Source organism: Tamandua tetradactyla, chromosome 23 (genome assembly GCF_023851605.1).
Source record: "Tamandua tetradactyla isolate mTamTet1 chromosome 23, mTamTet1.pri, whole genome shotgun sequence".
NCBI lineage: Eukaryota > Metazoa > Chordata > Mammalia > Pilosa > Myrmecophagidae > Tamandua > Tamandua tetradactyla.
In genome coordinates this window covers 1406638-1430487 of record NC_135349.1, presented here as the reverse complement: position 1 = coordinate 1430487, position 23850 = coordinate 1406638, and the positions used below count along the sequence as shown (strand labels likewise).

At 57.4% G+C, this 23850-nt stretch overlaps 1 protein-coding gene across 4 annotated transcripts in view; it reads left to right on the top strand.

Moving 5' to 3' along the window:
* The window catches only part of LOC143666876 (mitotic spindle assembly checkpoint protein MAD1-like), a 267107-nt gene that overhangs the window by 124574 nt on the left and 118683 nt on the right, over positions 1-23850 (top strand). For all 4 annotated transcript variants that reach the window (XM_077140437.1, XM_077140438.1, XM_077140436.1 and 1 more), the window contains one exon: positions 7732-7788. In XM_077140437.1, coding sequence (XP_076996552.1) covers positions 7732-7788 — 57 coding nt within the window. The remainder of the gene's footprint in view (positions 1-7731; positions 7789-23850) is intronic.

The following is a 23850-nucleotide window of genomic DNA, read 5'->3' as shown; positions in this document are numbered from 1 at the left end:
TCCCACCCTAGCACCCCTGCCTCCCTTTCCGTGATAGGCAGTGATATGGGCAGACTTGCGCCTTGCCCAGCCCTGAACTGGGGGGAGAATTGAGGGAGAGCCAGCTCCGTGCAGGAGCACGTCCTCGTTCAGCGGTGCTCAGCGCCGCTGCTGTCCTCCTCATCCTCCTGCTCTGGGGCTGGAGGCCTGCCGGATAGCGGGATGGGATCGTGGGGCGGGGCCACAGGAGCTGCCGCACTGCCGCGCTGCAGCCCAGCCCTTTGCTGACTGTCCTCGCTGTGACCCAGCCCACGTCCACCCCAGCCTGTGTCAAGACACATGAACCCCCCCATCCCAGGCTCCCACTTCCCGAAGCCCTGCATGTTTGAGGCTGGAGGGTTACCCTGGAGCCCCAGTGCGTGTCCTCTGGACGGGGGATTTGCTTGTACCTCAGCTACTGCAGCCAGGCCTGGGACTCCTGGCTAAGCTGCTGTGCACTGTGTGCTCCTCACGCCCTGCGGAGCACCCCACCTCTCGGGGTTATAAGTCTTCCCCCTGGCCACTGGTCCCCCCACATCCTGCCCAGCAGGTCTTCAGTAGGTCTCTGGATCTCCGTGCCAAGGAGGGCGTGGGTGCAGCTGAGAGCCCCCCACTTCTCATAGACAGGAGGACTGCCAGCCACACCATTTCAGGGATCACTGGGGGGCCCACAGATCACTTCCCCAGGTAGCTGACCCTGGGCTGGGCGGTGGCCATGGTGCCTCCAGGAAGCCCCAAGCCACCCTGACTGCGTCACAGTTAGCACCGAGTAATCAGGGTGTCGCCCTCCTTGCCCACCCAGTGGATGGTCTTGGGCGACTGGGAAGGAAGGAAGGACAGGCCAGGTTGGAATTGCGGGGTGCCCGGCAGGCTTGGGGTTACTGCACCTTCATCCTCACCCTCTCCCCCTGTTCCCGCCACACCTTTGTAACCTCCCCTTTTGCTCTCTCCCCGTCCCTGCTTCTCACTCCTTCCCTGCCCTTCCATCCCCCCCTTACCCCCCCCACCAACCCCTGCTCCGCTTTCTCCTAACCCCACGGTAGCATCCTTTTCCTATAAAGGGCGGGACGGTAAAGTGGGCCAGCTGTGCAGCCCTGCAGTCCTGGCCGGAAGGCAGGCCTAGGATATGTCAGCACGTGGCGTGGCCGCATCCCCTGCAGCTTCCTTTCCACACTAGGTGAGGGGCCCGAGGTGGCCCACAGGTAGGAGTTCACAGACCCCAGCCCCAGGCTGTCACTTCCTGGCCCCTGCCGCCTGCCCTGAGCCATCTTGATGGCCGAGTGCCCCTGCCCCCCACCCAAGATCTGTGGGCACTTCAGGCTGGGGTGGGTGCCGTGTGGAGGGGTGGCAGGGGCACCGTGTGCACCATCCCGGGGGGCAGGGGAGCAGCAGACTCGCATCCATCAGAGCCCCACATTCTCCCCTTGAATCAGCCAGTTCTGATGTGGAACATGTTTTGATTCAGGCAAAAATATCTCAGTAAAACAAACTGGGAGAGTTGGCAACAGGAGAGCCCCCAGAGCTGCTCTCGGGCAAAGGGTGTGCCATTAAGTGTATTCCATTTCACAGGGCAGCTGCAGAAGCCGCTGGCATGTCGCGCATCCTCTCTCAGCAGAGCTTTCCACATGCAGGGCACGCTCGGGGTGCTGCATGCCCGCGTGATTTGTTTCTTCAATTTATTTAATTAAAATAGATTATGGAAGTGTTGGCTGCGTGGAAGTAGACAGAAAATCCCAATTTAAGATTGCAGTGGATCTGAACTAAGTTCTGACTTCCAGCTTAGAAGCAAGCACTGCGGTGCTCCCACATCCTTTTCCTCTGTGTGCCACCCCTGCGGGGCTCGGCCTCACCCCCGTGGCATCCCTGGGCCTGAGAGAGCTGCTGGGAGACCGAGTGGCAGCTCCTGACCTTTGGTTGCGTACTAGGGCCAGGCCGTTCTTTTTTCTTACTTACGAGTGTATTTATTTATTTAGTGCTCTTTACCAAAAGCACGTGAGATCATTTGCACTTAAAGAAATGTAAGTAAAGCAGAACAGAAAGTACTGAGACAACTGAAAGGTCACCATGTATTTAGGAGGGGGGGGGCGTGGCTCTGCCGGAAGCCTGGCCCCGGGACGCTGACCACGCACGCCGGTAGTGCCCCATGTGGAGTAGACACAGGAGGGCCATGAGTGGAGGTGCAGTGGGCACTGGTGTCCTCTGTGTCCAAGCTGCCCCAGGCCTGGCCCTGTGCAGCCAGGTTCTCACAGCAGCCCCGGGAGGTCAGGGCCTGTCATGTGGGTGCCGTGAGGGGAGCCCCTTGCTCACGGCTGAGCGCGTGGAGACCCCCGCCTGCCCAGGACCCTGGGCGCACAGCCACCTCCTCAGGGGCACTTCTGAGCAGCTGGCCAGGGCCTGGCACATCCAGGCCTGAGCTGGGCACCTGCTGCGGGCACTGTGACGCCCAGTACTGGAGGGCCAGAACCTGCACCCGGAGCCCGCTCCTGCCAGGATGCTGCCAGGCTTCCAGCTCAGGTGCGGGCAGGGACTCGCCTGCATCAGGGCCCCGAGAAGGGACGCAGCCACCTGCAGCCACTTGTGTCAGGCCTTGGCCGCATGGGAAGCTGTCCTGGAATGCCGCGTGCCAAGGCAGTCTTCTGAGGGCTTCCCGCGCTCTCCATGCTGTCCTTTTCCCTGCCCTCCCTGGGCCCTTGCCCCTGGCACACTTGCCCTTCACTTTACAGTCTTCCTGGTGTGCCCCACATCTCCCTACCCTCCCCTTCCCTGATAGTGGGCTCAGGTCTAGCTTGCTCGACTCTGCAGACCTGTCTGGCCGCTCCTCTCCGCAGGGTCCCGGATCTCCTTCCCCTCTGGGAGCCCCACACCCACGTCCAGCTCACTGCACCCAGAGGCAAGCTCTGCATCTCTCTTTTGTGCCAGCCCCTGTGGATGCTTGCTGTCCAGGTTTCAGGGGTGGCCTGGCTGGGGTCAGGATGTACACATGGGGCTCTGGGGGGCGTATGTGACCAGCCCCTTTCTAGCCCTGTGACCTCCGGCCAGGTGCTCCCCAAGTAGCCAATGGCTCTGAGTTTCAGTTCTGTCTCCCGAAGTAGGGGCCTGACACCCACCTCGGGGTGCTGGTGAGGACTAAGAGGACACACACCTCAGTTTCCCAAAGCACTCAGCGAGCGAGTCTGCCGCCTGCAGGCCAGGTGAAGCCAGGCCGGGCTCTCGGAGCACTGCACTGCCTCCGAAACCCTGCCTTCAAATCCTCCTGCTCTCAGGCCTCGGTTTCCCCTGGTGTTATGGGCTAGTTCAAGCACCCCTTCCAATTCTGGGCACCCACGGTTCCCTCTTGGCTCCCGTGGGGCAGCCCCAAATGCGGTGTGTGACGTATGCCAGCCTGCGGCCTGCCCACCTGGTCCATGGCCGTGGGGTGATGATGCTTCCTTAATTCGGTAACTTGATTTCCTGGGGCTGCATGTAGGTCCAAGGCACTGGTGCTTTGCTGCCAGAAGTTCCTCAGGGTCTGAGTGCACTCAGCGCTCCTTGTGGCCTGGGGAGCTTGGGGACTGTGAGCACTGGGCTAACTCGCCACTTAGCTGAGGCCCGGCCCAAGGAGAAGACTTCGGGGGAAGATCAAGGGAAAGTCAGCTGTGAGCTGGCTTCTTTTTCTGAACCCACCACCAGCTGCACAGGACACAGCAGAGGCTGCCGCCGGCCCTTCAAGGTGCTGGTCTCCCGCAGGCGCTGCCAGCACCCAGGCCAAGCCCCGCAGCTCCACAGCCACCCTAGGACATGGCCACTGCCTGCCTTGCCCTTGTCCTTCCCTTCTCGGCCCTGGCCCAGAGCTACTCCCATGCAGGTGGAGGCACCCACGGTGACAGTGTCAGGCCTGGCACCTTCTCCTTTTCTCCAGCCCTGCCCTGCTGCTCCAGCAAGGGAGTCATGCTTGCAGGGCCAGAAAACCCCGGCTGGAACAGGATGGGCTGCAGAGCAGGGGCTGTGCCTTGAGGCCTCTGAGCGGGGGGACAGGACAGCCAGCAACGGTCACGGCCGTCTGCCACCGGTGGTGGAAGCCGGCCTTCAGGCCCCTTCCCCACATGGCTCAGGCAGTCCCCGCAAGCTGTCAGAGGCAGACAGGACTTAGGATGTGTCCACAGTGTAGGTGGGAAATGGGGAGCCACCGGATGGGACTGAGCACGGGCTGGGTGACTCGTGGCTGGCCAACTTCCCCTGCCCACTGCTTCATTCATCCCCACCAGCTGCTGGGGGCTAAGTGCGATCAGAGTGGAGCCCAGCCTTGGGAGAGCCTTGGAGGTGGGCTGGGGTTTTGTCGTGCCAGACCCTCACCCCAGGGGCAGTTCTGTCTGGATGCTCTGCAAAGGTATAGGGCCTGCCCCCTGCGTGGTTTGGGAAGGGAGAGGCAACGAACCAGGGCACCTGCTCTGTGGGGCAGGTCTGGGTCTCGCAAGCCCGATGTGCCAAGACCTGCCCTCAGGTGCATCTTCGGGTGCGGTTCTGAGGCCCCAAGGCCCTGGGCCACTCTCACGGTCCTTCCTCCTAGCTGATGGCCCGGCCAAGGGCCTGTGGTGCTGAGCCCGCCCAGTTTCTTGGGACCTGACTTCCCCAGCCAGTGCTGCCCGCCTCCGCCTTGGTGGACTTTGAGGAGTGCTCCTGCTTCCTGTTCTGCGGGGTGAGACACACTCCGGGTGTTTCTGTGCCGTGTGCCTTCTCACCCCAGACCCTGGGCACCTCGCCTGGCTCTCAGTGAGGAAACTGGGGAAGGGGTGCTGCCCAGTGGGCAGGGGTGCAGGCATGCCCCAGTGTGACCCTCCAGCCCCGTCGCCACCCTTGGGTGATCTGAGGAGCCATGCCCACAACCTGCGTGGGCCCGTGGAGCTGGACGGAAAGGAGTTCCAGAAGGTCCTCAGAGCAGACGTCCATTCTCGTGACCTTCCAGGGAGTCAGGCGTCTGGATGCAGGGAGGTGGGGGCTGCTGCCAGCAGCGGCACTTCCCTGCACATGTGTTTGCCAGGGACTGGCTCCCACCTCTCAGACCCCTTCACCCTGCCCGTTACTCCCAGACACAGGGCTTCCTTCCCTGGGCACGTTTCCTGGAGCCTCCTCCTTATCACAGGGAGCCCACCTGCACCTTTGGGAGCCTCCTGCCCTCTGCTCAGGCCATCACAAGTATCCTGTCTCCCCTCACCTTGCAGAGGCTGTTTGTGTTTAATATTTCATCTGGATTTGGATCCCTAGAGGATGTGGACAGAATGGCGAGATGAGGAGGAGTTAGCACTGTGGGTGCCCACTGCATGCAGAGAGCTGGGTGCAAATCCTACTATGTGCAGGGACCTGAGCGCTGGGCACATTACCCCCAGCAGCCCCACTGTGTGCAGTCTGAGCTGGGATCCAGGACTGAATCCCACTGTGTGCAGAGCTGGCCGCTGGGCACATTGCCCCCAGCAGTCCCACTGTGTGCAGTCTGAGCTGGGATCCAGGACTGAATCCCACTGTGTGCAGAGCTGGCCGCTGGGCACATTGCCCCCAGCAGTCCCACTGTGTGCAGGCTCTGAGCTGGGATCCAGGCACAAATCTCATTGTGCACAGGAGCTGGGTGCTGAGCGCACTGCCCCCAGCAGTCCCACTGTGTGCAGGCTCTGAGCTGGGATCCAGGCACGAATCTCATTGTGCACAGGAGCTGGGTGCTGAGCGCACTGCCCCCAGCAGCCCCACCGTGTGCAGGCTCTGAGCTGGGCTTCTCTGAGAAGGGCAGTTTGTTTCTTTTGCCCTGTTTTTGTGTTGACTCAGTGCCCTTTACATATGTCTTTTCTGAACCGAGGAGGAAAGGGTCGTGGCACCTGTGCTCTGTTTTTGTGTCCTGAGACGATGGGTGGCATGGAAGGCCCATGGCCACCAGGGGCTCCGGGCAGGCCCTGTCTGCTGGGGGCTGGGGCACGTGTGAGCCTTGGACTGCAGGCCTGAGGACAGCTCTCCGAAAGCAGGAGCAGGAAGGAACCCAGCCCCCCAGGGGCAGCGTGCAGGCCCCTCTGTCCCCACAGGGTTCCCCTGGGTGCCTGGCCTCGGTGTCTGCTCCTCCCCTGGTCCTCACGTGTTGCTGGGTTCTCTCTGTGAAGTGCTTATGCCTGTTGGTGCTCGGTGTCAGGGCCTGTGCTAACCCTGTGGTGGGGTGGGGAGGCGGTAGTAGTATTTTGCCGGACCCCTTCCTTGCCCGTAGGGTGCCCCCACCCCTTGTGGCAGTTGTGCCGGGTGCCAGGGGCCTGGTGCCCGGCTGAGAAAGGCAGGCCAGACCAAGAACAGCTGCCCTGCCATGGCGGCCTGCGGGGCTGGATGAGCGTCTGGGCAAGCGGGTCGTAAGGCATGTGCCTTTGCTTTGGTTTCGTGGATGTTATTTCTGGAAGATTGGTTGTTTTTCTTTTCTTTTCCTGCCTTTCCCACCCCTCACCTAAGCTTTTAGTTGCAATCCTGGAAACGTCCCGCTCCTGCGGGATGTACTGTGCCGACGAGTGTGTATCAAACACCCTCACGCAGTGCAGAGAGATGCAGCCTCGGCCATCAGGGTGTGGCTGACGTGTAGGACAGTCTCATGGCTGGCGAGGCCCAGTCTTCCCCTGCCGCGGGTGTCCCTCTTCCCCGCACCCCCCAGAGATGCCAGGGCTGCATTGGCCTCTGCCCCTGCCCAGGCCCTCAGGACTGGTCTCCCTGTTCCTGTAGAGGGTACAGTGGGGCCCCGAAATGTAGTGAAGATGCTTGTGGCTGCCCGCCACCGTGGCCCTGCTGCTCGGGGCAGCGACAGGGCTCAGGCTGCTCAAGCTGGGCGTGCCCTCCCACCCTCCTTCCTTAGCCACGTCCTGAGACAGCCCCTCCCCTGGCGCTGCCCATGGTGGTGGCTCAGACGCGTGTGGGGTCAGGGGCCAGGTGTGACCAGGAAGAATCTCTGCTCCACGGGCGGCTGGGCCAAGCCACTTCCACCCCACGGCCCTGCAGCCCACTGGATGTAGTTCTGTGGCTGAGCGAGGTCGAAACCTGTCCTCTTAGTGTGTGAGCACCTCATGACTTTGGAGGCAAACCACACTTGACACTGGTGTCGGTGGGGGACGTGGGGGCCAGGGAGGGGACAGATGGTACAGGCCAGGCTTGGGGTCCCCCTGGCCTCCGTGGGCCTGCGTCTCTGGGTTTGTCTGGTGGGGCCCTGTGCTCCATGAACCCTGACATGCCCGCGCCCCACAGCAGCCTGCGAGCCCCTGCCCTGGACTCTGCAGCTGGGCATGCTCGGCAGAGGGTCCAGCCATGCAGGGAGAGCCCGCTGGCTCTCGGCCAGGGCTGCGTCCACACGTGCTGCTGTGCAGGCCTGTCTGGAGGAGTGGCTCGTGCTCAGGCCTCAGCTCAGCACCCCCAGCTAGGGACTCGAGGGCTTCCCGCGCCCCGGGCCTTTGGGGTGGGGTGAGGTAGGAAGGGGACCCTCCCCCTCTGCATGGGCCGGGGACTTCGGGGGTTCTCCTGGGTACCTGCCTCTCACGAGAGCCACCCCGAATCTTTCCTGTTCTCCCAGGGTCCCTCAGTGCTGAGGAGGTGCTCACCCTGCACTCTGTTCCCATCAGGGGGTAGCACAGGGGGCCTGAGAAGAGATGGTGTTCCCCTCACCCCCTTGGGGGGAAGGCCAGGAAGCTGCACAGGGAACCCCTGACACTGATCTCTCTTGTCTTGAAGGCTCAGCTGTCCCAGGCCCTGGAGGAGCTGGGGGGTCAGCGGCAAAGAGCGGACATGGTGAGTACCCTGAAACAATGCCTTTTTGTGTCTTTGTGGCTAGAAGAGGGTGTAAATCTGTCCCCACACAACTTACCTTGCAGATGCAGGCATCAGTGCTTCTTGGAGGGCCGCGGGCTTTTCCATCAGCAGGAGCAGGGCTGGGGATGGAGAGGGCTGGGTTTGAACAGGCAGTCCTGGCTTCGAGTCAGAGCTCTCCTGGAACCAGCATGTAATGCCAGCACATCGTAGCCATGCTGGGCTCCATGGGTCGTATCTGTGAAACTGGGGCTGCCGAGGGACACACTGCAGGGACACACTGACGTCAGTTGCCTTGGAAGGAGAGTGGGAACTCCATGCTTTACTGCCTGCTTCTCCCCCAAGACCAAACCTTGGGACTGGATGAGGGAATTACGGCAAGCTTTTCCCTGAGGGCCTCTACTCACAGGACAGCCTGGGGCTTCCTGGCGTGGAACCTCCATCTTAAGAGCTGGCCGACCACCAAGGCAGGCACAGGTGGGGGCTGGTGGGGAGAAGGGAGCCTCTCAACCACACTCACTCCGACATCACCCGTTCTTCCTGGGAAGGACCCCTTGACTGAGCCCGTGGTCTTGGTTGCGGTGGCTGGCATGGGATCTCCGCCCTGGGGAGCTGGGGTCACCGTTGTGGAGATGTTTCTCTGCTGTGTGCCCTCAGGACCGTTTCCACAGGCTTAAGTGTTGTTGTTTCTAAGAAACTTCCTGACTTTCTGTGGGGCGGTGGGGTGCGGAGGTGGAGGCTGGCCCTCGAGTGGCTGTCCTGCCTCCGGAGCAGAGCGGTTGGGTGGCAGGGGGATGAGCGTGTCCCGAGCCTAGGGGCCGGGACCTTTTCAGGGTGCTCCAGGGTCCCGTCATCTGGTCCGGGAGGGGCACTGAGGGGGCGGTCACTCCAGGAGGGAGCCCTGGAGAAGGACACATTTCAGGCAGAGCGCAAGTGTCCAGGGACGTGCTGGAAGGATCCAGGGTGCCCAGAGTTGGCCTTGGAATAAGAGCTGCGTCAGTGGGTGGGGGGTGCCGGCAAGGTCCAGGGTGAGCATTGGCACACAGGGGCAGAGGCAGCATTCTTGGGGTGCGCTGAAGGGCCCAGGGTGTGGGCCTGAGGCCCCTGAGCCACATAAGATCTGGAGGTGTTTGTTAACAGACGGAAACAGGTGACCAGGCGGGGCGGTGGCTTATTTGGGGGTGAGGGGTGGTAGGAAGGGGAGGCCGGCACAGGGCACTTCCTTCTGGGCAAGGGGGGCATGTCGGGGCCCAGCGGGGCAGCAGCCTCCCTTCCCCTTGATGTGAGGAGCAGGGCGGCGGCCTCAGCTGAACCGGAGCTTGGAAGGGAGGGTCTGACGCGCCTCGGAGAGGAGCAGAGTGGAGAGTGGGGGCTCCCCACGTGCTCCCCTGCCCAGACGTCCAAACAGGTGGCACGTGGGTTGAGCCTGGCCCGGGGCCCTGCCAGGGCGGAGTGATCGAGGGAGGGGAGGCCAGGCCTGGAGACGGGCGATGCAGGGAGGGGAGGGCAGGCCTGGAGACAGGCAATGCAGGGAGGGGAGGGCAGGCCTGGAGACGGGCGATGGAGGGAGGGAGGGCAGGCCTGAAGACCTGAAGACAGGCGATGCAGGGAGGGAGGGCAGGCCTGGAGATGGGGCGCGGTGCGATCCTGTGCTTCCTGAAGTGTGTGCTCGGAACAGCTGGCTTTGGCTGTGCGGCTGTTTCCTGTGCTTCTCCATGTGTCTGTCTCCTGCAGGAGCCTTCCTTCCAAGGGGAGCCCCTGGCCACCATCGTTTGATGGGGGTCCTGCGGCTTCGGCTTGAATCCCACTCTGGGCTGGGACCCGGGTGGGCTTGGGTCTGTCTGTGCCCCGTGGCCGGCCAATGAGGGTTTGCAGACTGCGGTGCGCGGTGCGCGGGCACGCGGGTGGCTGAGCGGGCAGCCTTACCCTTTTCCAGTCATGCTGGGTGGGGACGTGGGGGATGGACGGCGGGTCGGGACGTGGCCTGGCGTGGGCGGGGTGTCCTCTGAGGACTGGCACATCCTCAGGACACCCGGGGAGCCACGCTCTGCAGTCCATGTGCCTCCTGGGTGGGCTGTGTTGGGATGCGCCCACAGCAGGTCCAGCAGGAGGCCGGGACGAGCTGGCCTGAGCGTTCCCTGCACAGTGCCCTGCAGGTGCCCTTCGTGGGAGGCCCCGTGTCCCAGGACAGCCGCCCCCTGGCCCGGGCCCCTCCTGAGAAGCGTGGGAGTGGGGGGCGTGCTGTTGTCCTTGGGCCAGGTCTGTCCTGGGGCTTCAGGACAGACTCCCCAGGGCCTCTGCCTCTTGCCATGGCAGAGCCGGGGGCTTGGAGTGTCAGCTGTTTCTCTAGCCTGTGGGTTTTACTTTTGGCCCATAAAATTTCTGTTCCTTTTTGAAAGCACCCAGGAGTTTTAGAAACATACTGAGGCCAGGTCCCTGTCTCGACTAATCAAGTGGGAGAGGACAGGCACTTTGGGTGGCAGTTGGGCTGGGAGCTGCTGCCCTTACTTGGCACTCGGTCTTCAGGGAACTGCTCCTGAGCCTTTTGGGGCTGGGCAGCCCTGGCCGCAAGGCAGTGGGGCCACTCCAGGGGCATTCCCCGAGCCCAGCTGGCTCTCTCCTGATCCCAGTGTGCTCCTTCTCTGCCTGCAGGTGGAATGGCATGAGCACCTGGCACTGTTTCTCCTCCGTCTTGTTCTGGGTCTGGGCCGACGCCTTCTGCACAGGCAGAGTTCTAAATTCTGCCGTTTACCACCCGGTCTTCAGCTGACTTCACTCCTGCACTCCTCTCCTTTTCCCACGTACAAGGGACATAGGTGGCGGCGTCAGCGAGCAGCTGGCAGGGGTGCGGGGTGGCGGGCCAGCCCCGGTGGACCCCTGTTCCTTCGCACTGGCCCGAGCCTTAGCTTCCTTGCAGCTGCGGAGTGCTCAGACCACGCAGGTGCAGGAAGGGCCCCGGCACCAGCTCAGCGCTTTGTGAGCGTTGTTCCTGCTCTGGGACAACAGGACCCTGCAGGGAGAGGGCCGCAGAGGGCAGGAGGAAGGTGAGCGCAGTGTGCGGCAGTGCGGGGCGCCCCCCTCGGTGCTGCCGCCATCCCCATGCCTGAGCACTGGAGATGTGACTCCCACAGCCGAGTGGCTAAGTTCTTCAATTTGCAGGCGTCTTGCAGAGTGTGCTCTTTCTGGAACGTTCTCTGCACTCCCCCCTCCCAGCTCAGGCCTTGCTCCTGGGCAGTGCTGTCTGCTCTAGGACTTACGTCAGGGGTCCTGGGCCAGCCTTCTGCTTCCAGTTGCATAGTCCAGACCGCCAGGGGTGCCGTGACCCGGGCAGTGGGGCCGCTCCAGCCTGCCCTCGCCGTGTCCCTGCACCCTCCCACCCTCCTTCCTCTGCCACCTCAGGGCCGTCCCTGTGTGGTCTGCGCCTCATGACTTGGAGGCCACCCTGGGGTACCCTGGGGTAGTTGCAGTGCTGCCCCTGCTGTGCGTGTGGGTGGGTAGGCTGGCCCCATGGGCTCCCTCGTCAGCCTGTCTATTCTCATGTTGGGCCCTCCAGCACTTTCCATCCTGCCATGGCTCTCCTGGGCCCTTCTCGAGTGGTCGGGGGGCTCAACCTGTTTGTTTCCTGACAACCCTGGAAGCCGGCTGTTCCCAAAGGCTTTGGGATGTCCCACGCTCACTCCTGCACCCCAGTGGTCCCCCAGTCGTCCCGAAGGTTCCACACTCACTCCTGCACACCTGAATTTCCTGTGGTCACTGTGGTCAGGTGGTCCCTGGCCACCGCAAATTTGCTCTCTGGTGCTGCTGGACAGTGAAGGAACCAAAGCGCTGCAGGAGGCTGGACCCGAGGTGGGAGAACCGGGTCTGAGGAGGGGGCTCTGGCCTACGCAGTGAACAGGAAGAAGTGCAGCAGGAGATAAGGCCCCTTGGTGCTGATGGGCAGACGGAGGTGCTTCTGGGTAGGGGATGAGTGTGAGAATGTGCCGGGCTCCCATGTCGAGGGTTGTGGAGAATGGGGTGAGCTTGGAGAGTGTGGGGGTACAGCATCCTTTGGGTGCCCTCCTTGCACACGTTTCCAACGTGAGGAGGGACTGGTGGGCTTGGTGGTGTCCCACCCTGCACTTTGCACCTATAGCTGCTGTTGGGAGCAGCCTGGGGCCCAGGCAGCCCAGAGGAGGCAGCTGGGCTGGGGGGTGGCCTGAACAAGCGCACGTGTCCTCTCGCCAGCCACGACTGCCCAGGCCGTGCCCAGGAGCAGGTGGACACTTAGTGAGAGTGGACATCCCTGGACTCTGTCTGGCCTCAGCTGCGCGCCTGGGGCCTGTTCTCCACGGCGCTGCACGCATTGCCCAGCGGCTGGACAGCAGACCAGGGCCCTGCAAGCCCAAGCTGTTGGAGGTGACCGTCTCCCGGGAGGGCTGGGCTGGCCGAGGGGACGCTTGTGGGGCTGCCTGGAGGAGCCCCTGCAGCTGCCGGCGCTCCCTGGCTTTCACCCCGTGCCCTGGGGGAGGGATTCCAGGCCCAGGCCTGTGTGGGCGGTGGAGCCGGGCCCACCACGGTCAGCTTGGGCGCCCGTACCACCCCTGTGTGGGCCGTGGGACTGCAAGCCCGGCTCGTCCCCCTCCTGCCCTGCCCCAGGTGCTTGGGGCCGCCCCACGCCCGCTCTCCTCCCCCAGCCCGCAACACCCTCCCATTCCGTTCTCCAAGCATCGAAGGAAAGGACAGCCTGACTGTCGTCTCGTCGTAGGCTCACTGCAGATGACGAGGCGAAGGCTCTCTGACTTGGCTGTCAGCATAGCCGGGCTTGATGCTGCACCGTAAATGCAGTTAACCACAAAGGAGGGCTGTCCCAGGCCGTGTCCTGTCACTGGCGCATCTCATCCCATTAGCTGTGGCCAGTGGTGGTGGGAGAAATGAGTTCTTTTTGCTATGATTTTTTTTTATGAAAGCTGTATTTTATGTACGTTGGGAAGTGAGAACTGAAGGCTTGTTTTTTTATTTAAAAGAAAGTACACCCCTCACAGCTCTGTGTAATTAAATACCGCCCTCCTGGTCTTCCTTTCCCTCGTGGCTCCTTTCTCCTCATGGCCCTCCCCAGGAGGCCTGTCCGGGCCACCGTGCCAGGGCCCCGAGGGGAGGCCCTCCGGGAAGCCCCGCCCTGCCCGAGGCTGAGTCACAGCCGCCGTGGCCAGAGCCCGCGCCCTGCCGGCCCCTGGGACACCCACAGACAGGGTCGCGGCCGCCCTGCTGTCCCCTCACGGAGAGGGACCCACGATCCAGGACCCGGGCGCTCTGCAGCCTCCCTCCAGGAGCCTCGGTCCAGGCGCCCCATGGCCGCCCCCCATGGCCTCCCCCCAGGACGGGTAGGCAGATGGAGCAGCCGGTTCGTTGGGCCTGGTTTCCCCGAAGTCCTGTTGTATATGGAATTAAAGGGGTGTTTTCAGTTGGTCCGATTCAGCAAGTGCTTACAAGCACCCCTTTTGGACCCCTGTTCTGAGACCCCAGGAGAGCCCGCAGCCCTTGCCTCCTCCCCTGCTGTGGCTGCACCCTACCCTTCCACTGGGGTGGCCTTGGTTCTGTGCCACTGGGGCTGCGGGCACCTGGGGTGGCCCTGGCCCTGCAGGTGTCTCTCCAGCCTTCTCATGGCCCTCCCCACACCCTCTCGCTGTTGGCACGGTGCCCACTGGGCGGCCTCTGGGCACGTCACCTCCCTTCCCCTTCCGTGGGGTTCTCTGCACTGTCCGCTCTCCCAAGGGCAGGCTCTCAGTCCAGCACTGTCCACTCTCCCCAGGGCGGGCTTTCAGTCCAGTCCTCAGAACAGAGCCTGGAGGGAGCCCCAATTGTCATGTCAGTTACTGGGACGAGAAAACAGTGCTCACAGCCCATCCCCTGCCACTGGCTGCCGGTGACGGGGTCAGGGAGACCCCAGGTTCCATCAGCAGTCCATTCAGCTACCTTCCGGCTGCTCCGACAGCTCCGTGTGTGGGGGGTCTTTCCCCTGCATCAGGGTGTCCAGCAGGAGCCCGTGGCCACAGGCCCAGCACTTGGGCGGTGCCGAACATTTCTGGCCCAGCCTATGGATGCAGGAGGAAGCCGCCTACCCACTTGTCTCCTCCTGCAGCCAGAATACCCTGTCTGCTCTGCTTTGCCCTTTTTGCACCCATCCCAGGAAGAAGCTGAGACTTGATTCCTTATGAAGATCATTTACATTTAAATGTTTACTTGAGAAGATGTTTCTTAACCCAGAGAATAACTTCCGGCATGCAGCAGATATTTACCCCCCCACCCCCCAGGAGGGAACGCGGACAGAGCTCTCAGGCTGTCTGTTCTGGGCAAAGAGCACGCAGAGTTACAGAGGCCTGCAGCAGGCCTGGCATCTGACATGGTGTGACCTTTTCGTTGTTCTCCACTTGGACATTTTCTTAGATTTTCTTGTGTTTCCTCTGCCAGATAAGTTTTAGTCGGCTTGTCAGGTTTCCTGCAGAAGCCCTCTTGGCGCTGCCTGGCGTTTGGAGGGGAGTGTGGGAGCGGGGCCCTCCCAGTGAAACCTGGTCTGTCTGTCCGTCTCATCAGGCCTCCGTGCCCTTCCCTCCCCACGTTGCCCACGCATGGGCCCAGCTCGTGGCTGCTGTGGGCCCTGCTGGCCCCTCGCACACTGCTCCCCCTGGCCCCTCTCCACCTCCAGCTTGCAGCCCACGGGCCCGGGCAGAGGGGTAGAAAACCCCAGCGGGTCTCACCCCTCAGCGCACGAGAGCGAGAGGTGGTCTTTAGTAACCCCAACAGAGAAATTGGTTAATTTATCTTTAAAACATATGGGAATAATTCCATATAGGGACAGATATACCGCATGCCTTCTCAGTGTCACCCAGGTAACTCTAAGGGAAAGATGTTTTTATGTCATGTAAATTCCAGGGCCTCTCCTGTGGCGCTTTCTGCCTACACTCTTTCTCAGTGCCTAGTTCTTCATGGTTTCAGCCCAAAGCAGTTGTGCTCCTCACTGCATTCCCAGAATTGGCCACATTGGGACCACTACCTGCCCCTCCTCTACCGAGTGCTCCGTGCCCATCATCTCCGCCAGGTGCGGGCCCTGGAGAGCCTGGGTGCACACCTGTGAGCGCTGTCCCCACGGCCCTGGGCCTCCCTGCGGTGAGGGAGGGCAGGGCTTCCAGCTGCCGCTGCTGAGGCAGCCACTTAGACACAGGCACAGGGCTCTGAAGGTTAGGCTGCACCGGAGTCAGCCGCGAGGGCCCTTAGCATTGACATGTCATGGTGCTTGGAAGCTGCGAGGGACTCTGCAAAATGGGGGACCTTGTCCACAGACGGACGAGGCTTGCTGGGAGGGCTGGCCTACCCTGAACTCAGAGCCTGTCCATCTTCCTCACCCGTCTGGTGTCTGCTGGCCCGGGAACTTCTCTGAGGCTGGCTCTGCCTTTCCCTGCTCAGCTCCTCCCACTCCTGGGCCTGTCCCCTGCCCCCTGCCCCTGTTCCTTGCCCTCTGCCACCCCTTGGGAGTGCTGCCTGCAGGCCTGGCAGAGACGAGGAAGCTGCTCCCGTCTTCTTGGGGTCCTAGGTGGGGTCCATAAATAAAACCAGAAGCTGGTTCTGCAAGAAGCTTAGCGTGATGGATAAACCTCTCAGCAGACTGTTAGTAAAGAGAAAAGACACACATCCCTTGTATTAGGAAGAAAGAGGTAGTGAAACCACGCTGTTGCCCAATTTTTAAATAGCAGCCATTCTAGAGAATCTGAAGTGGCATCTCACTGGGGTTGTGATCTGCATTTCCCTAATGGGTAGTGATATGGAGCATCTTTGTGTGTTTGTTGAGCATTTCTGTTTCTTCTTTGGAGAAATGTCTATTCAAGTCCTTTGTCCATTTTTTATTTGCGGTGTTTGTCCTTCTATGGCTGAATGACATACATACCATACCCCTTACCCCTCCCTCTCCTCGACTGCTAGTATTTCCATCTACCCAAAATATTTAGCCTTTGTTTCCCCTATTTTTTTCTATACCATTTACCACTCTCTTTCATTGACCACTAGTATTTCAATCTACTAAATTTGTTCTAACATTTGTTCCCCCTGTTATTTATTTATTTTAATCCATATGTTTTACTCACTTGTCCATACCATAGATAAAAAGGAGCATCAGATACAAGGTTTTCACAATCACACAGTCACATTGTGAAAGCCAGATCATTAAACAGTTATCTTCAAGGAGCATATCCCCTTGCATGGATGGACCACAGTTTATCTATTCTTCTGTTGACAGACCCTTGGGTTATTTCCGTCTTGTACAAATGTCTGTTCAGGTCCTTGCTTTCAGTTCTTGCAGGCATATACTTACAGGTGGGATTCCGGAGCTGTATGGTAACTCTCTAACTTTCTTAGAGGTCACCCAAGCTGATTTCCACAGCAGCTGCAGCAGTGTACAGTCCCGCTAGCAGTGGGCGGACGAGCTCCTATTTCTCCACATCCCCTCCAACACTTGTTATTTTAGGTTTATTTGGTTTTTCAGTCGTAGCCATTCTAGTGGATGTGAAATGTTTTCTCATTGTGGTTTTGATTTGCATTTTCCTAATGGCTAATGATGTTGAGCATCTTTTCACATGATATTTGGCCATTGGTCCATCTTTTTTGGAGAAATGTCTATTCAGGTCTTTTGCCCATTTTCTAATTGGGTTGTCTTTTTGTTTTTGAGTTATATGATTAATTTATATATTCTGGATATTAAACCTTTATTGGATATGGGTTTTCCTAATACTTTCTCCCATTCTATAAGTTGTCTATTTACTTTAATGATAGAGTCCTTTGATACACAAAAGTTTTTAAATTTGATGAGGTCCTATTTACCTATTTTTTTCTTCAGTTGTTCATGGTTTTAATATAAAGCCTAAGCAAGCGTCTGACACAGGTTTTCTTCTGGGAAGTTTTACACATTCGGTTCTCATATTTAGTCTTTGGTTCACTTCCAGTTGATTCCTGTATATGATGTGAGGTAGGGGTTCACTCATTCTTTTGCATATGAAAATCCAGTTTTCCAAGCAGTATTTGTTGAAGAGACTGGGTTTCCCACTGAGTGGACTGGTGGCCCCTGTGAAGAAGCAGCTGACCCTGGCCATGCAGGTGGATGCCGGAACTCTGACTTTGGTTCCACTGGCCTATATGTCTGTCCTTGTGCAGTGCCATGCTGTTTTTAAAATTGGGATGAGCAAGTCCTCCAACTTTGTTCTTTTTTTTCAATGTGGCTTTGACTATTCAGGACCTCTTACCATTCCATATAGGTTTGATAGTTGGCTTTTCTGTTTCTGCACGAGGCTGTAGGCAGTTTGTTTGTGATTATGCTGAATCTGTAAATCGCTTTGAGTAAAGTTGACATCTTAACCGTATTTAGTCTTCCAAGTCATGAACATGGAGTGTCTTTCCATTTATTTGTCTTCTTTGATGTTTTTAATAATGTTTTGTAGTTTTCTGTATATAAGTCCATTTCGTTTTTGATTGAATTTATTCTTGCATATTTGATTATTTTAGTTGCTTTTTTTTTTTTTTTTTTACTTTCTTATTGTATAACATATATACAAAGCAAAGAAGGGGAAAAGCAATAGTTTTCAAAGCGCTCTTCAACAAGTAGTTTCAGAACAGATCCCACAGTTTGTCGTGGGCTACCATACCCTCCTCTCAGATTTTTTTTTCTACTGCTCCAGTATTTTAGTTGCTTTTACAAATGGAATTTTTTCTTGACTTCCCCTTCACATTTTTCATTCATGTTGATCTTGCTCCCCTCCGTTTTGCTGAATTTATTAGGTATAGTATCTGTGTTGTGGAATTTTCAGGATTTTCTGTATTTAGGGTCATGACATCTGCAAGTAGGAAAACTTTTACTTTGGATGACTTTTATTTCTTTTCTTTGCCTAATTGCTCTGGGAAAATCTTCCAGGACAGTGTTGAATAACAGCGATGGCAGTGGGTATCCTCGTTTTGTTCCTGACCTTAGAGGGAAAACTTTGCATTTCTCACCAGTAAGGAGGATGTTAGCTGTGGGGTTTTCATCGATGCCCCTTTATCATGTTGAGGAAGTTTCCTTCTATTCCTAGTTTTCTAAGGGTTTTTATTAAGAAGTGATGCAGGATTTCGTCAGATACCTTGTGGTGTCAGTTTGAGATGCTGCGGTGTCCCCTTCACTCTGAATGTGGCATATACACCGTTTGTTCTTACGTTGAGCCCCTCGCGTACCTGGTCAAGTCCCCCTTGGACGTGGCGTGGAACTGTTTTAATGAGCTGCTGAATTCAGTCTGCTAGCATTTTACTGAGGATCTTTGTGTCTATATTCATAAGGGGTATTGGTCTGTAATTTTCTTGTGGTTTCTTTATCTGGCTTTGGCTTTAAGGTGATGTTGGCATCATAGAATGAATTAAGAATTAAGAAGTGTTTCCTTTTCAATTTTTTGGAATGATTGGTATTAATTCTTCTTGGAATATTGATAAAATTCGCCGGTGAAGTCACCTCATCCTGGGCCCTTCTTCTTGGGGAGGGATCTGATTGCCAGTCCAGTCCCTTTACTTGTTCTTGGTCTGCTGGATTGTCTGTTTCCTGAGTCTGTGTGGGTAGTGTGTGTGATTGAGGGAATTGGCCCATTTCCTTTAGCTTCTCTGATGTGTTGGTGTAAATGGTTCATGAAACCTCTTAGTACTTTTTATTTCGGTGGTGTTGGTGGTGGTGTCCCCTGTTTCATCTCTGGTTTTGGTTATTTACATCCTGCCTCTTGTTTTCTTTGTCAGTTTAGCTAAAAGTTTGTCAATTTTAGTGCTCTTTCAAATAACCAACTTTTGGTTTTGTTGCTTCTCTCTATTATTTTTTGAGTCTGTTTCATTATTTATGCCCCAAGCTTTATTTCCTTTTGTCTCGCTTTGGGTTTAGTTGGTTCTCCTTCTCCAGGACCTCTGTGGGTTTCTCCTGTTGTTTTTAAAGCTATTTTCTTGACTCCGCTCTCCCCAGGTGCTGCGACGCTTTAACCCTTTCCAGGAGCTTTGAGGAAGGCGTCTGCCAGCCGGGGACAGTCTCGGCGGCCCTGGGATTGCCGCAGCTGGGGACACCCTGCGCCATCTTTTCACCGGGAAGGCGTGCAGGGCCTGCTCGGCCGTGTGCCCTGACTCCAGAGGGGTGACGCCGGCCCAGCGGGGTGTGGGGCCTGCTGGGGGGGTGGTTCCCAGGCCCGTGCGATGATGCGCTCCGTCTCCTCCCCGCGGGGCAACTCTGACAGGCCCCGCGTGCCCGAGGTTAGGCCGCCTCCTCCCCGCAGCCGCCCGGCCGTGCTGCAGGCCTGGGACGCCTGCAGCCCCCTGGCTCAGGCGGCGCGTGCTGACCCCGTGGTTGTCGGGCCTGTGGAGGACAGGAGGGGGCCAGGTTTCGACCCCGCCCCCAGGGCGAGCGGCCAACCTGGCTTCGGGAGGCTCATGACGTCCGACGGCTCTAGGCTCAGCCCGGCCCACCGAGCCCCCTGCCTCCCAGAGTGGACGCACTACCTCTGGCCTCCCTGCCTCCCGGGCGAGGACAGCAGGGCCCCAGGGGAGCGGACAGTGGCGGGGCGGCCATGGCCAGGCCACAGCTGCTAGCCCCTGTGCGGTGGATTCATCGGGAGCAGACTCTGCTGGTGATTGCGCCACTTAATCTAGAAGAGTGAGCGGGAGAAAAGAATATAGATGTGTCTGTTAATTCCAGAGGTTGGAAGTGGGCAGAGTGGACCCTCCCTCCTGGATGTTAAATTTGGAAATGGAACAGAACAGAGACGTTCAGTAGAAATTTGGGAAATCACTCTCTTTGACAGAAGCAGGGGCAGAGGCCCCGTCCCAGGGCATGTGGGGGTAGTGGGCCACCTAACCTCTCGCAGCGTGGCGTACTGGAGCTGCAGGCAGCCCTGAAGATCCTTTGCCCGTCAGAAGCCTTTGAGCACAGGGTCCAGCAGTTTGCGAGTGGTTCTAGAACTCCGTGCTGACAGCGGTTCAGCCGGGCCTCGCGCGGATGTGCTCCAGTTAGTCCTCGGTCCTCTTTTTATTAAACCCACTCCAGATGCGGATTTTCATCCGTGAAGTAGGAAACGGGTAGTTGCAGACTACAAAGTTAGACTGTGTTTCCAGTGTTCCCTTCCCTCTTCCTGTGCCATACAGTAGTGACGTGCATGGGTGGGTGATGGTGAAACGAGGGCTGGTGAACCCACGTTGCCTTCTGGCTCAGGTCCAGGGGCTTAAGGGCCACGAGAAGGGTTGGGCCCCCAGAGGGTGGTGGGTCACCCCAGGATACATGCATGGGGGCCTGGGGCCTGGGGGAGGCAGGTTAAAGGCACCCACAGGCCTGTGCTGGTGTGAGTATGGGCTGGGCCGGGCCGTGGGGGTGAGAGTGTGTGTGTCTGTGGGGAACAGCTGCGGGGAGGGGAGGGGAGGAGAGGAGAGGAGGGGCAGGGCCAGGCTTGCTGCAAGACAGCGAAACCATGTGCACACCGCCGGCCAGCACCCCACGGGCGTTTTAATACCAGCTTCCTCACTTAGTGCTGAGCCCTGAGCCTGCTGGCATCACCCCGCTTTCTAGGTGCGGCCATCAGGGCTTGGTCTGTGTGCGTGCTCCCCGAGACCCTGTGCTACCCCAACCTTCTGCCAGGTCCCACGTCCCCACCAACCGACTGTTCGCGCTCTGAACTAGCTGTGTCCTTGAAAGTGCCTTGGACTCGTCAGCAGGGAAGAGGGACTGTGTGCCGGGGGGGTGCCGCTTGGGGGTGCCACCGAGAGGGCCCTGCTCGGCCCACTCGCCAGGGCTGCCAGGTTCTCCTCCTCTCAGATGTCAGTCGTTGCCTTGGTTGGGTGACCATCCATGACCGTAGCACTGGGCCTTCCTTCTCCTTTCTGGGTCTGTCTCGCTCCTGCACGTTTGCTCGGGCCCTTTAGAGGCCTCGACGCCCCACTTCCTCATGCTGTCCCCTGAGACCCGCTGTCCTCGGTCCCTTGGGCACCACGCTGCCCTCAGTCACATCGCAGTGCTGCCAGCACCTTGCACGTTCGTGCTTCTGCGTCCATGCGGCACCCACTGTGTGCCAGGCTCCCGCTGGGAACAGGAGGTGAAGAGTTGACTAAGTTGCTCCCAGGCCAGTGGGGAAGGAAAGTCACACTCATAGAGCGTGGTCTCACGCGGGAGAGTATGGTATGTGCCGCGGAAGAGACCCTGTGTTGCCAGGAGAGCGGGGCAGCGGGAGCCCGCACTTGCAGCGCAGGAAGGCTTGGCGAGGAAGCCATCAGCTGGGCCTGGGGTGGGGCAGGGCTCGAGCTACACATGGAAACGTGGCCTCTACACCATCCTGCATTTCTGCCTTCCAGCCAGCTGCTGTCCTCGCTGTGAGACTGGTGTGAGGCGTGCAGGCTGTCCACAAGAAGGGCTGGAGCCTGCAGGGCAGGTGGGGGCGAGCCCAGGGGTGGCAGAGGATTTGGCCCCAGGGAGGATGAAGTTGAAACACGTGTCAGTCATGACTCTGGGATGCACGGCCAAATAGAGGAGTGCAGTCGCCAGCATTTCTCCTTTGTTCCCGGGAATCATCCGGAGTTGGCAGGAGAGTGTGAGCACCCGAAAGGCACCTTTCTGGGGATGCAGCAGAAGCACAGCCGAGACCCGGGCCCGATGGGACGAACACGACCCCTGGTACCCACTAGGTGAAGACCCCTGTCCCGGACAACCGTGGGGGACATAGAGGAGAGGCCCGTTGGCGCTGGGCTCAGAGTCTCAGAAGCGGTGGAGCTGAGCAAGGCGGTGGCTCGACAGCTCAGCAAGGAAGATGTTGGCACTCATGGGAGAGCTCACAGCTGCCCATCTCTGCTGCTGGAGGGAAGACCCAAAGGCTCACAGGACTTGCACACCAAACTGGCCGATTCCGTTTTAAAGAAGAAGACAGCCAGCCTCCAGCAGACTGAACCCCCCCTTCTGGGCCTTTCGCACGCCACTGCGTTGAGTAGACCTCTTCCTCGGTGGTGAGGAAGATTTATAGGAACAAAGGAAAAGAAGTAGGAAGAACAGATGGCAGAAAATTTCACAGGAAATCAAAAACTTGACGTTGAGCTGATGGAAATTGCATGCACACATTTACCAGGAAAACAACTGCAGTCCAGGGGAACCTCTGCGGCCAGAGCCAAGCACTGGCAAGGCGCAGGGCGGGTGGGATGCGCGTGGGCAATGCTCCAGACAGAGAGGATGCCGAGTGGGCAGCGGGCACGGATAGAGGGTTCCGGGTGGACAGTGAGCAAGTTGCAGGATGCTGGGCGGACAGCAGGCAGAGGTAGAGGGCAGCGGGTATGCAGGAGCACAGGGCACTGAGCGGGCAGGGGCTGAGGGTACTGGGCTGGGAGCAGATGGGGTGGAAGGCAGCAGACGGAGGTAGAGGGCAGTGGGTGGGCAGCAGGCAGGGACACAGGGCGCTGAGCGGGCAGGGGCTGAGGGCACTGGACTGGGAGCAGACAAGGATGGAGGACCCTGGCAGGCAGCGGGTAGAGGTAGAGGGCAGTGGGCAGGTGGCGCCAGGCAGGCAGCAAACTCAGGAAGGGGCGTGTCGGAGAAAGCTGCTAAAGGACCATCTGCGGGAATTTAATCTGTTTAATTGGAAGATTAAAACTAATGAGGAAGTTAGGAAGACAAAAGCAATGCAAATGTTATATGTTCTGATCGCAAAGAATTCATATTTAATAACACTGTTGGGAATGGAGAAGATGGGAAAAACATCAGAATGTTGATTTTCTCATCATTAATAGTTGAAGATTAAAATACACTACTTAAAGATAGCATCTAATAAGGAAAGCATATTTATCTCTATAAAATGAGCAAAGAGGAAGATAATATATTCAACTAATCAGGCACTCAATGTAGGAAATATAAGAATACTGTCTAAAGAAACAGGAAAATATAGGTATATAGAAATTAGAAAATTTTTAAAGCCACTCTAGAACAAAAAATACAAACCATTCTCAATAGGAAGAGAATTATACATGCACAAAAGCAAGTAAAACAAAAGGCCACTTACTGAAATAGTTTTAAAAGGTATGACATGGAAAGCATAACAAAAAATTATATAATAGAAATAAATTCAAACGTGTTATATCAAAGTGTGAATGGACAGACCTTTCCTGCTGAAAGGAAGAGGCTTTCTGATTGAAATTGGAAAGCAAACTTCCCTGAAGGTGGGAAATGCCAGATGCAGAGGCAGTCGGGCAGAAGTAGACTTAAGCAGGGCTGGGGGCTTGGTTACAGAGAATTTTGAAATAAAGACAGAAAGCATCGTGGGAAACAAAGATAAGGTACTGTTCAGAGCACATAAATATCTGTGTGCCTGCTACATTGCATCGGCAAAAAGCAAAAAGGAGATGCAAGGAATGGCTATACATGGATTAATCCTCCAGCTTGAGAAGTCAGGAAAGGAAAATAAAATAATCCTTAGTAAGTTAAAAGGTGGGAATTTGTAAAGATCAAAGCAGAAGTTAATAAGAAACTGCAAAATGGTAGAAATAATAAATAGAGCCAAATGCCTATTCTTTGAAATAAAACCTGTAAAACATACAAATTATTCATAGTTCTAGTGAAAAATCAATAGAAGAAAAACAAAAAGAAAAAATCAATAGAAGGTATAAACACCAAAAATAAGAAATGAGGGCGAACCCTTTGGAGTGATTACCTGGGAAGGCATGGACGGGCTTCCGGGATGCTGCGGATCCCGTATCTCGCTCTGAAGGTTTGTCCCCTCACTGTGTAGGCTAGACCTTGGGAAATTAGTACTGTTCTAAAACTCGGATGAAACAGATCATTTTCTGAGAAAATGTAATGATTCGTTTTTAAATGGACCACTTATTATAGAATAAAGGTATCACAAAATTACCCTTCCTGCCCCTCTCCCATAAAAAGAAGGGAACAGAAAATGCATTGGTCTAAGTCCGTTTCACCAGGAAATTCTGCCAGATCTTCAGAATACGGATATGTTCAAAATTGGATACGCTGCCCCAGGGCACCGAAAGCGTCCAGAATCTTTG